Below are 13,781 nucleotides of genomic sequence, written 5' to 3' on the forward strand. Positions count from 1 at the left end.
CTCAGCTTGGTGGTATTAGAGATACATCATTTAGGTCTGGGCTCTGCCTCCAAAGACTTCAGGTCCTTTCTAGAAAACAAGACCAAGTGCACAAAGGCAGCTCAGCCCAGTGAGACTGGACGAGATATGTGTGGACCAGAGGTGACTCTGCCAGGAACGGGGGGACTTAAGCCCCACCATTGCTCTATCTCCAGTCATATGTTGACTGCTTACTTATTTATGCTTTGAGGATCATCTGGCTCGGATGCCTCATCGTGTGTTGAACGGCGAGTTAGATCGCCTCCCGTAGCCCAGTCTGGTATAGACGTCGGTGAGCCTTGTCACGTTTCATTACAAGAGATGGCCAGTGCATCCCGTTTACTGGGAAAGCACTTGGTCTTTGGAAAGAGCTGTGTGTCCCTCCAGCTCTGAAAGGCAGGTTCCTAAGGGCTTGTTCGATCGGAGACATATTTTACCTTCCCAAAGACTAATCTCTGAGCTCAGAGAGGATGTATCCTGCCGAGGGACAAGAGAGGGGTGGCTGAGTGATTGCATTAGTGGCTGTTGTCTTCGGGGCTACACAGATGGTAAAATCAAAGAAAGAAAAAAAAAATGAAGCTATTAGATTCCCTCTCCTTGTTTCTTCCTTGTAGCCTTTGTAATCATTATTAATGTGGTTAAATTTAAGTTGTTTCCAGCTCAGGCATGATGCAATCAGATTTCCTCATGAGGGTGCTTTTCCACTGTGACCTCTTTGACGTCAGTAACGGTTTCCTGTTGATCTGAACTCCCTATTCACCCCGCGGATTACTTTGTTGGAGAAAAATCAAAAAGCAAGGAGCACTTATGAGAAATTCAACATAACGCTGTCTGTTACCGGAGATTCCTTCTCCTTGCCCACAGCCAGTCAGGGGCACTCTGTAGCTTTCGATAGAGGATTGATGTTACTCATTTAGAAATAATTCGAAACCAATTCTTAGGACTTGGGTAGGTAAGTCTAGGTGAGGCTTCTAGCTTAAACATCCCCTTAAGGGAATCATTAAATTAGTCATTAAGCTTAAATGTTGTTTCTGTTCTTTAAATTATTTCCAAAAGGTTATCTACGTTGTCACTGTAATACGTCTTCAACTGAGATTATTATCTGTGGATTACATGGTAGGGACTGGGGAGTCTTGCTTTAAAGAGAAAAATCTTAGTTAATCTGTCGATTAGAGTGAATCCATTTTATGGAAAGGAAAAAGAGCTACTACGAGACATCTCACTATAATATGTTAGTCCGTTTGCTTTGCCATAATAACAGTTATGAATATAACGCTCTTAAAATAGAGAATATTATCATCTGGTATTAGAAAATGAGAATGCTTGCTGGAACCGAAACCCTTGCTTGATGTTTTGGCTATCAAATCCAGTGTGGTAACACCTTGCTTAGTAGTCATTTCCCAGAAAGAAAAGTCCTCCTTCAAAGCTCAAGGCCGTGACCGTGCCAGGAAATGCCCTGCACCCCTACATGGGCATAGGCGTCCCTCTGACTTCTCCAGCTCTCCAGATGCCTGCCTCGTACCCACAGGTGCAGTTTCAGCTGCCGTTTCATTCCTGCCTCCTTGTGGCCTGAGAGCCCCTGAGCAAGTCCCCATTGCTGTGTCCCTGGCCAGTGGCTCACTGCCCAGGCTGCAGCTCCCCGGGGTAGGGGGGGTGCTGAGCCCCAGGAGGAGCCAGCCATGGTGGCTGAAGCCAGAGTGGAGGTGGCAGCCATGGGTGGGGGATGCTGTTGGCTTACGCTTACTGAATCCTCACTGTGTGCCTGACACTGTTAGAAACTCTTAGCTTAAATCATGTCATCCTCCCAGACCTGGGAGTTCAGTCGTCTTATGATCCCCGATTTACAGATGGGCATTTCGAGAAAGGGAGAGAGAAAGAATAAATACAATACAGCGAGAACCACTTTTGCATCTCCAGTGTCCTGGCTCCCGAGGCCACGTACCCCACAGACCCCACCGCACCAGGCTTCATCCCAGTGACACCAGCGACTGGGGCACTGGGCACAAGGCCTCCTAGAATAAACTTTAGCCCCTTTGCATGATGGAGTAATAACAAAACTTGTTTGTGGAGACTCTTCTGGGCCTGGCTCTTACAAGATACTTTGCTTCTAGTTTAATCCTCACACCATCACTGTAGGTACAGGTGCGGTTATCCCAGACTTAGAAGTAAGGAAACTTGCCCCTTAAGAATTGGTGTGTGTTTCCGTTAAAATTCTCCTGGTAGCAAGTAACAGAAAACAACTTAGCCGAGGTCATGCCAAAAAGGGAGAAGTGAAAATAGGGATGCAGAGATACAGGGCGTGGTGTCTCGTGGAAGCCAGGGGCCAAAATCATCCAGCTCTCTTCAGAGATCTGAAACTGGAAAGGCAGGACGAACTCGGGGAGCTTCTTGGCTCCCTCGTACTCCCTCAGCTCTTGTCTTCACCTCACCATAGTTTCTGCTTCATTTTTTCATCCGTCCATCCGTCCCTCCCACCATGCTTTCGGGACTCTGTTTTACCAAGACCTTTCACATGGTCTCACCACAAAGATAACCTCAGTTTCCTAATTCATGTTTCCTCACTTCCTGCACTCCACACAGCCTAAATTAAAACCTCTCTGTCTCAATTCCAATTTTCTGGGAAAGAGACCGGGAAGGGAGTGGCCAGCATGGTCCCCACCAGCTATTTGCAAGATGTCCTGAGTCTCCCCATGTGACCATGCCAGGCTCTTCTCCAAGACACCGATTAGTGAGCTGAATGGACACCTCCAAAGGTGCCCACCACAGCGACCCTGTTCCTCTGCAGTCACCCTCCCGAGGTGATGTCACCTCGTCACAGGTACCATCTTGGTGTGTCACTTTCAACGACCCACACCTTTTGTCTCAAACTTCCCTCTGTGCAGTTGCTCATCAGCTTTAATTCTTAAAGAACTGTCTCACTGAGGGGCTTTCGGGCATGCACAATGCTTGTGCTGAGAGCCACTGTCAGTTCAGGGGATATTTTTATCCCCTTTGACCTGGAGTAGCAGGTCTGAGCTGAGAGCCGGGGCAGACTCGGCCCAGGCTGTGGCGGGTTAATGCAGTGGGGGAGGCAACAGCAGAAATTCTATTATTAACCAGGCATCAGCTCCTTGGCCTCCTGTAATCCACACCGAGGCTGGGACAAAGGGATTTCTGAGTTGCTCTTATCCCCCCAGGAGCCCCAGGTGTCCCTCACTCGTGTTAATGACTTTCAGTCGAGGTTGCTTGACTGGCGAGCAGAGGAGGAGCGCAGGACAGACAAAGGGATGGGCCTGTTGGCTTTAGAACTGAGGTTGAACCGGTCTCGGGTACCTTGGGTTTCTTACCCTTCAGGTCAGGGCAGAATGTGCCCTAGAGAAGCCAGAGGCCTCAGGGAGAGCTGTGCAGGTCTCCAGACTCAGTTTCTAGGAAATTGGACTTCTGGAAAGCTGGAATGCCCGGCTACACAGGCATAAACACAGAAACCGCTGTCTTTGTAACCTCTGCCTCGGCTGGGATCTGGAACCTCTTTCCTGCCCCAGAAGTGACTCACAGGCAACCTTCGTCCATTACGCGGTGGCTCCCTCAACTCGGGTCCCGGCACATGCTTCCTCTCCTTGCTTCTGAGTTGAGTTTGTGAAGTGTCACTTAGCGTTCGTCAGGGAATCAGGGAGACTCGCTGGTCAACAGCGCAGACCCAGAGTGGAGTTGTAGGTGGGAGGTCGTCTAGTGCCTCCTATCAGAATGTCACACGCACGTCTCTGCTTTGTGAGGGGTGCTTGCGAAATAGGAAAAATTTCTCTCAGGTTGCTGGAATTCATTCCATAGCAGGAGCCTTGGGCAGACTGACTGGTTTTTGTAGCAGATGCTGTTTTAGCGAATGTGGAGTGTCCGACGCTCACTGGAGTCTTTCGAGCCAAGCGCCAAGCTGCCACCTGTTTGAGCCCAGACCCTGGGGCTCTAATTACGGTAGAGACCAACCGGTGAGGGACCGTCCATTTCAGCAGGACTCTGGGCCTGTACTTCTCAGCTGGAGGGCCTGAGGACTGGGAGAAAGGAAGCACCCTAACCAGCCTTTTGCTTTTTCTACCAGCATTCTCAGTTATGAAAGTAGCCGTGTCCCAGGGAGGCCCCCCACAGCTGCTCCAGCGCGGAGGGACTGGCTCCCGCAGCAGCCGTCGTGCCCTGCCCCACGCCTCACAGTTCAGCCGTTCAGAGACCTTGACTCCTCCCGGCTCCTGTCTGACTCCTGCTCCGGAGTTTAGCTCCTGTTAGAAGCTTTCTCCACTTCCCTCCCTGGGCTCCAGGCTGCTCAGGGGCCCCTGCTCTGTTCCCATGACGACCTCTTTGTGCCTTCACTGCACTTAGCACACCGGGAGCATGTGCTCCGCGTTTCTCTGAACTTCCTGAGAGCAGGTGTACGATTACATTCGTTTTCCAATCCTTGCTCTCTACTCGGGACCTGGTATCATGTGTGCTCAGTAAACATTCCTTCCCGTAGAGAACCTCCAAGGAAGCATAAAAGATCTCGGAAAGCCTCAGGAGGTTCTCTAAAGCCTGCATCTGAGAACGCAGACCCTCTCCTCTCGTGGAACCCTGCCACCCAAACCAGAGGCAATGGCTGCTCATTTTGGACGTTGTCCCAACAAGCCTGATGGCCTGGTTCCTTCAGGCCTCAGAAAGGCCACGGATGATAGTGTGAAGAGAGGGGCGTGTCAAGAGAGGGTCTCCTCTCAGCAAAAACATCTGGCAAGTGGATGAACACATTTTTATTTTTCTACCTTGGGACGTTAATTTACATCTTTGAGAGGATGGCACATTACTTTTCGTTGAGTCGTCGTTCCACCTGGCAGGCTTGTTTTCCCTTCCCACTTGCTTCCAGAGTCGTATGTAGCCTGGGGGTTGAGAGCTGTTCGAGGTGGTGCCAGACAGGAGGTTCAAAATGAAATTCTGAATGAAAGGAAGCCCCTGTTCTCTCAGTACTCAGGCTTCTGGCTTTGCTGCACATCACAGGTAGCTGTGCCCCTCTGACCCCGCCTGCATTTTCTGAGAATCTGCCTCCAGCGCTGGGCCAAGAAGCAGATGAAAGAGTGAGACAAGAAGGTAGTATTTCCTTCCCCAGATCTGGACCTCAGCCCCTGCTCTGGCTTTTCAGACTTGAGACCTGATTATGCCTGGGGGGAGCTAGACAGGGATAAAATTGCCCTTACAATACCCTCCTCTTTTGATGTCTAGTGCCTTAGAAACCCTTGCCAAGTACACTGACTTCCGGCAGCCTAAGGAATTAGCCACTTACCTACTCACCTAGTTCCGGTTATTAGGTATTTTGAGCTCTTGGAATTCGTGTGACGGCCAGTCCCAGCCATGAAGAAGGCGAACAGGCTGGTTGACAAAAATGTGTAAGGCTGACCAGCTTTTGAGGGGTGGTCTGGTGGCTTTAGCACCCGCGTCTTCATCAGGTCCCCCTTGGCCTTGGCCTCCCTGTCCAAATGAACACAGCATCGGCGTCACACCTGCCCGAGTGGATGCGTTCTTAGATGAGTCTCGCCACATACTTACCCTCCATCCTGTGCCACTGCTGACCTGCTCTTTCCACCCAAGTCCTTCCCATAGAGAAAAGAAAGAACGCCTGGGCTCTTCTGGACTTGTCCCTCCCAAGTCTGCTGCGCCGCTCACCTGTCACAACCGCATGAAGGCCCCTGGCTCGGTCTGATAGCCTATGGTGTTGAGTTTTCAGTTGGCGAACCACAATGGTGGTTTTGTTAATGTTTGGGTTTTGTTTTCATGTGTGTGAATTTTGCCATTCTATCTTTACTCTCACAGTTGTGCTTCTCTTGAACAGAGAGAAGTTTTCTAGAGCCAGGGGATTCTTCTCCTTTGAATTAAGGTCTTCCTTAAAATCAGGAATAGAGAGATCACGAGTTCTGTTTTCTGATGAAACCAGGGATGAACTCGGAGCAGGAAGGGCACCAGGCACAGCCTCTGTCCACTGTGTGGCCGTGGACATGTGGTAACACTAAGCAAAACCAGAGTGCTTCAAACCACAGGGAGAGAGGAGTTCTGAGAACACATCCTTCGTGAACTGGCAAATACCAATTTCCTTACCAAATGACCCCCCACCCCGGCCCCTACCCCAAAAAGGATGATGGCTGGCCCTATGGGGTTCTCCATAGGCCTTAGCCCGTATGTCCCTTGCTTGGAGAGACCTCCATGGACCCCCAGGCAAATGACCAGATGTCCGTGCTTTCTCCACTTTCCTTCACAGGATTTCCCAGAATTTGTATGTTTACCTGTGTATATAACTCCTTGTTTTTTTTAAGTAACGTGTGTCTCCCACACCAGACTATGTGCGAAGAGGTTGAATCTGTTTTATGCCCTTTCTGTTGGATGCCTGGCACCCCATTCGGCACTGGGCTAGCTATGGACTTCATAAATGTCAGTGGAGGGAGTCAGGAAATCCTTTGATCTTAGGGGTTCCTGAAACATAGCCCTTTATACTACCCGGCTGAGAGACACGCTTTCTCACGGAGCCTCCACATTTCTTTTATTGAAGTCTTAATAAAAGCACTTTGTTCACACCGCTTGTGTAGTACTAAGCATACTGCATGGGGAATCTTAAGAGCCCATTTCCCTCTCCCTCTCCCTTTTTTAAAGATTTTTATTTATTTATTTGAAAGAAAGCAAGAGCACATGAGAGAGAGAGAGAGAGAGAGAGAGATGAGAGCTTGTGAGAAGCAGGGAGGGGCAGAGGGAGAAGCAGACTCAGGGAGCCCGATATGAGATCAGATCCAGGACCCCAGGATCGTGACCTGAGCTGAAGGCAGACGCTTAACCAAATGAGCCCCCCAGGTGCCCTGAAGAGCCCATTTCATCAGCAGGGTTGAAAGCTCCTTCCAAGTGGACAGCATCGCGGTATTCTGCACATTTCCACTCCTGACTCGGGAATTTTCTGTTGGGCTGAATGGAATTTCTAACGTTGAAGCCACTTGGAGGTTGTCATTAGACTCCTGTTGGCCAGACTTGTCTAAAACAGTTTTCCTTTTTCCGTGCGTGTTCCCTGGTCAAGTGTGAGAGGACCTGTTAGACGTCCCTTGAGTTCTGTGCTTAACCCTGCGTGTTCCAGAGGAAAGGCATGTACCTTTCCATTTGTGTTGCGCTTCTCCGCTTTCCAGAACCCCATGATTCAACTAGGGATAGCGTCATTGTTCTCACTTTACTAATGGCGAATGTCCAAAAACAAATTAAGCTCGGGGTTGCACGGTGTTTAAGGTGCAGAGCAGCAATGAGAACCAGGGGCTCCTGAGGCTTTCCTACTTTTTATTTAATGCGGAGATCAAAGCTGTGTGGAATTCCTTAAAGGAGATCCAGGTGTTACTTCCCAGCCCCACCCCTATCCCAGGGGTCCAGTCCCACAGCCCTCATGCCTCGCACTGACCCTGACAGAGCGTTTGCCTCCGAGTTCCATGTGACAACGACCTCTTCTGCCCCTGCCACAGCCCTGGGTAGCCTGTTGACCAAGCTCTAGGCTAACGGCTACACCACGCTGGGTTCTCTCTTGTGTTTCTCTCCAGGATCGTCTGTTTTTCGTGATGGAATTTGTGAATGGGGGTGACTTGATGTTTCACATTCAGAAGTCTCGTCGTTTTGATGAAGCACGAGCTCGTTTCTATGCAGCAGAAATCATTTCGGCGCTCATGTTCCTACATGAGAAAGGAATCATCTATCGGTGAGTTTTGGTCTCTGGTAACCCCTCTCCTGATTGACCTCCTGTTTGCCCTCCTGGCTTCATCCACCCTTCCATTTTTCCTGGTAATCATCTGAAACCTTGTTAGAATTAAACTCGCAAAGGTCTGAGTGTCCGGTAAAATAAATGAATAACCTAGTGTTCTTGAAACTGGAATTCCCCCCATGTGGTCCACATGAGACCAGCTTCAGTGGCTCCACGGAGACTCCATGAATTCAGAGAGCCGGACTCTACAAGGTCCTGAACCCATTGTTGCTTTTTCCTGTTTTCCCTGGAAGCGATCTGTTCCATCTTCAGAATCCATACCTACACCAAAGAGCGCGGCTGTCGGTTGCCCTAATTACTGTGATGAGGATCTCATTCATTTGGGGCTGCAGCTCACCAGTCTAGGGGCTAAGAGGTGAACTACGGATGAGCAGTGTCCTGCTTGATAAAAGTTATCATTTATACCCCCTCCTGAATATTCCATTTCATGGCACACAGTCTTTTGCGTATACTATATATTTTGGACTTAAAATCTGGTTGCCATTGTTAGATCTCAAAATGCAAGGGGTACGGGTGGATGAAACTTTATTCAGGCATAAGATTAGGTAAGGTGGGAAATGCAATAGTTGAGTGTTAGACAGTGTTTATTCTTAACTTCCTCATTTGTTCCCTGAGGTTGGTATCTCCCTTTTAAATGACACTGTAACTTAATCACCACATAAACTCCTTCTTTCTCTTGAGATGCAATTGCTGCTTTCCTTTGAGGAAAAAAAAAAAATCATTTTATCTCAGGAGCGTGAATGTCAAAGTAAAGAATTCCCTTATTGAAACTGGCTATTTATTAGCCTTGCTAATGCTGTTCCTTTTGTGGGCTCAGAACCGTATTAACATCACGATAAAAGTGTAAGAGAGCTTTGAAAGCGGAATATTCTTTTTTTTTTTTTAATTTTTTTATTTATTTGACAGAGAGAGGGAGATCACAAGTAGGCAGAGAGGCAGGCAGAGAGAGAAGGGGAAGCAGGCTCCCCGCTGAGCAGAGAGCCCGACGGACTCGATCCCAGGACCCCGAGATCATGACCCGAACCAAAGGCAGAGGCTTAACCCACTGAGCCACTCAGGCGCCCCAAAAGCGGAATATTCTTAAATATCCTAGGAGTCAGAACAGGAAGAGGGGAGCAAGGCTAGGAAAGAATGCATCAGGGCTGGTCATCGATGCCAGAAGGAAGAGAGAAAGCAAAACAGATACAACAGGTAGGATACAGAAATGTAAATTCTCAGCACAGGGCCCTAAAACCTCAACTAGATGTAGCCCTTTGTCTCAGCCCCAGCTGTGAGGCCGGGGGGGTTGGGGGGGTGCGGGTGCAGAGTTCCAAACCAGGCTGGATACCAGCCGCAGGAGTCCTCTGCTTGGAAGTAGCCAGGACTCTCCATTCATTGTTTGGCCACAGAGCTGCACAGCTGGCTTTCAATAGCCTGTGCTCTGAGCCCTCTTGACCAGGCTGTTCCGGCAGCTCCAGCATGGGATTGCTCCTGCCACAGCATCCTGCCCAGTATAGGATTTGGGGGAGGTTGCTGACCCAATGTCTGATGGTGGAGGGAGTTCAGAGGTCTTCCTGGTGGTAGCATGGGACTCTGGGCCATGAGCTCTTCTTTTGTTCTCCTCTCCATGGCTTACCCATCCATCCATCTATCATCTCTGCTCTGCTTACGCCAGAGGGAGCCTTCCCCACATTTAATTTTTAAGAATTATGACTTCCGGGACGCCTGGGTGGGTCAGTGGTTTAAAGCCTCTGCCTTCGGCTCAGGTCATGGTCTCAGGGTCCTGGGATCGAGTCCCACATCGGACTCTCTGCTTGGTGGAGAGCCCGCTTCCTCCTCTATCTCTCTCTCTGCCTGCCTCTCTGCCTACTTGTGATCTCTCTCTGTGAAATAAATAAATAAAATTTAAAAAAAAAAAGAATTATGACTTCCCTGCTTGACAGGGACTTCTCTTGTAAATCCAAAAAATAATATTAACAACAGCAGCAAGAGCTACATGAAGCATTGCGACACCGACTCTTCTCCTGCATTTCTCCCTGATCCTCCTAGCACTGTTATGATAGGAGAGTAACCTTATTGGTATTATTTAGGTGAATAATTGAGTCTTAGAAAGGCTTAATAACCACACTGTTAACTAGTCGTAAAGCCACAACTCAAATTGTGTCTTAACCACTGAGCTACCCCATAGCCTCAGGAGAGACTTGCAGACTCGGAGTACCGGAGTGGGCTTCTTAGTCCCCTGCTGGTGATAGGGCGACTTTAATTCATGAAAATGACACAGAGTGCGTGTCTTTGTCCTTTTGGGCTGCTTAACAAAACACCACAGACTGGGGGGTGGGGAGCATCTAAACAACAGAAATTAGTCTCTGACTGTTCTGGAGGTACAGTATCAGGGCGCCGGCAGGTCTGGTGTCTAGTCAAGGCTGTCTTTTCTCTATGTCCTCATTTGACAGATGGTTAGGGAACTCTCTGGAGCCTCTTCTATGAGGGCACTAACCTCATTCAGGGGTTCCACCCTTATGACTGAAGCACCTTTTGAAGGCCCCTTATAGGTTGGATTTCACCTTGTGAATTTGGGTCGGCCCCAGGTAGGAGGGCAGGGACATAAACCTCAGGCCAGAGCAGTGGAGAAAAGCACTAAGGTCAAAACTCATCTTTTTGGGGCGCCTGGATGGCTCAGTGGGTTAAGCCTCTTCCTTTGGCTCAGGTCATGATCCCAGGGTCCTGGGATCGAGCCCCACATTGGGTTCTTTGCTCAGCAGGGAGCCTGCTTCCCTCCTCTTTCTGCCTGCCTCTCTGCCTACTTGTGATCTCTGTCTGTCAAATAAATAAAATCATTAAAAAAAAACAAAACTGATCTTCTTGAATCCTTAGGGGCTTTACTCAAGCACCATGTTACGCAGCTGCAAGGCAGTGGACTTCCTTTCGTGTGTAGGATGTGATCGCTTCTCATTCTGCTTCCTTTGTTGGTCTGGAAAGGAGAGTGGACACTGTAACCTGATGTCGTTTCTGTGGAGCTATATCAGGCCACATCTTGAGAAATTTTATTTAAATTCTTGGCATCTGCGGTTTAATTTTGAGAATTTAATTTACTCTTCAGCTTGAATCCCAGATGCAGGCTCTAACTGATATGGTTGACTTTGAAGGGGACACATTTAATTAGGATAGATTCGAAAGCTATTTTTATCCTGTGGATTTATTTCACAGGATAATTTAATTCCATTCAGGTTACCGGCCTGAGAGCAGAGTCTTAAGGATAAGCCTGTGAAAACCAAGTCCTTGGGACTCACACACAGTAAAGGGCACAGTTGGGTCACAAGGTGTGAATTTGATCCAGAGAGCACAGAGAGATCCTGGGGAGCATCAGATAGACTCGTTTATCAGACACGTCCTGGGATGGCTCTTATCAGAGCCAAAATGATCTTGAGGATGATGCCTCTGACCTATCCAAATACAGGGACACTCATTTTACAGTGTTTTGCTTTACTGAACTTCACAGATACTGTGTTTTATGTACATGTATACACATATATATATGTGTATATATATATATATATACATATATATATATATATCTGTGTGTGTGTGTGTATGTATAAATTGAAGGTTTGCAGCAACCGTGTTGAGCAAATCTACCAGTGCCATTTTTCCAAAAGCATTTGCTTAACTTGTGTCTGCCACATTTTAGTAATCTAGGGATGTTTCAAACTTTTTCACTATCATTGCATTTGTTATGGTGATCTGTGATCAGTGATCTTTGATGTTACCATTGTAATTGTTTTGGGGCGTCATGAATTGCACCCCCACGACACAGCAAATTTCATCCCCGGATACATGTGTTCTGACTTCTCCGTTGACCAGCCATTCCAGCATTTCTCTCGAGACTTCCCTGGGCCTCCTTATTCCCTGAGACGCAATGATATTGAAGTTGGTCTAGTTAATAACCCTGCTGTGGCCTCTGTAAGTGTTCAAGTGAAAAAGAATAGTCACGTGTCTCTTACTTTAAATCAAAAGCTAGAAATGATTAAGCTCAGTGAGGAAGGCATATTGAAAGCCAAGATAGGGTGGAAACTAGGCCTTTTGCACCAGTCAGCCACGTGGTAAATGCAAAGGGAAAGTTCTTGAAGGAAGTCAGAAGTGCTAGTCCAGTGAACACATGAATGATAAGAAAGCAAAACAGCCTTAATGCGGATGTGGAGAAAGTTTGAGTGGTCTAGGTAGAATATCAGACAAGCCACAACATTCCCTTAAGCCAAAGCCTAATCCAGAGCAAGGCCTTCACTCTCTTCAAGTCTGTGAAGGCTGAGATGGGTGAGGAAGCTGCAGAAGAAAAATTTGAAGCTAGCAGAAGTTTGTTTTTTTTTTAAATTTTTAATTTTTAAAATTTTAAAATTTTTTAATAAACATATAATGTATTATTAGCCCCCTTTTCCTATCCCCCAAACCCCCTATGTTGCATCTCCACTTCCTCATATCAGGGAGATCATATGATAGTTGTCTTTCTCCAATTGACTTACTTCGCTCAGCATAATACCCTCTAGTTCCATCCACGTTGTCGCAGATGGCAAGATTTTATTTCTTTTGATGGCTGAGTAGTATTCCATTGTATATGTATACCACATCTTCTTTATCCATTCATCTGTTGATGGACATCTAGGTTCTTTCCATAGTTTGGCTATTGTGGACATTGCTGCTATAAACATTCAGGTGCATGTGCCCCTTCAGATCACTATGTTTGTATCTTTAGGGTAAATACCCAACAGTGCAATTGCTGGGTCATAATGTAGCTCTATTTTCAATTTTTGAGGAACCTCCATGCTGTTTTCCAGAGTGGTTGCACCAGCTTGCATTCCCACCAACAGTGTAGGAGGGTTCCCCTTTCTCCGCATCCTCGCCAGCATCTGTCATTTCCTGACTTGTTAATTTTAGCCATTCTGACTGGTGTGAGGTGGTATCTCATTGTGGTTTTGATTTGTATTTCCCTGATGCCGAGTGATGTGAGCACAGAAGTTGGTTCTTGAGGCTTAAGGAGCAAAGCCGTCTCCATAAACATCACAGTACAAGGTGAAGCCTCAAATGCTGATACAGAAGCTACAGTGAGTTGTCCAGAAGGCCTAGCTAAGATCATTAGTGAAGGAGAATGCACTAAATAACAGATTTGCAATGTAGACAAATCAACCTTATTTTGGGAAAAGATATCATCTAGGACTTTCTGAGGTGGAGAAGAGAAGTTCATGCTGGTTTCAAAGCTTCAAAGAACAGGCTCACTCTCTTGTTAGGGGCCAGTGCAGCTGGTGACTTTAAGTTGAAGCCAATGCTCATGGGCCATTCCAAAAATTCTCAGACCCTTAAGAATTATGTTAAATCTACTCTGACTGTAGACTCTATAAATGGAATGAGAAAGCCTCTGTAGCAGCACATCTGTTTACAACATGGTTTACTGAATATTTTAGACCTACTTTTGAGACTTGCTGCTCAGAGAAAAAGACTCCCTTCAAAATATGACTGCTCTGACAGTGTACCTGGTCACCCAGGAGCTCTCATGGAGATGTACAATGAGATGAATGTTGTTTTCGTTGACTGCAAACACAGCATCCATTCTGCAGCCCATGGATCAAGGAGTCATTTTGACTTTCAATTGTTATTATTTAAGAAATACATTCCATAAAGACTATAGCTGCCATGGATAGTGATTCCTATAATGGATCTGGGCAAAGTCAGTTGAAAACCTTCTGGAAAGGATTCACCATTCTGGATGCAATTAAGAACAGTCATGGGATGAGGTCAAAATATTAGCATGAGCAGGAGTTGGAAGAAGTGGATTCTAACCCTCATGGATGATGACCTTGAGTCTTCGAGACTTCAATGGAGGAGATAATTGCAGATGTGGAAATAGCAAGAGAATTGGAATTAGAAGTGGAGCCTGAAGAAGGGACTAATTGCTGCGATCTCATAATCGAACTTGAATGGATGAGTAGTTGTTTCTTATGCATGAGCAAAGAAAGTGGTTTTTTGA

General features: G+C 47.1%; 1 protein-coding gene across 1 annotated transcript in view; it reads left to right on the forward strand.

Annotated features, from left to right (window-relative positions):
* Positions 1-13,781, forward strand: part of LOC111160069 (protein kinase C eta) — a 227,517-nt gene that overhangs the window by 145,279 nt on the left and 68,457 nt on the right. The window contains exon 10 of the mRNA XM_022522881.1: positions 7,569-7,723. Within this exon, the coding sequence (XP_022378589.1) occupies positions 7,569-7,723 (155 nt within the window). The remainder of the gene's footprint in view (positions 1-7,568; positions 7,724-13,781) is intronic.

The sequence above is a fragment of the Enhydra lutris genome, unplaced genomic scaffold, assembly GCF_002288905.1.
Source record: "Enhydra lutris kenyoni isolate GAN:26980312 unplaced genomic scaffold, ASM228890v2 scaffoldscaffold4, whole genome shotgun sequence".
In the NCBI taxonomy this organism is placed as follows: Eukaryota; Metazoa; Chordata; class Mammalia; order Carnivora; family Mustelidae; genus Enhydra; species Enhydra lutris.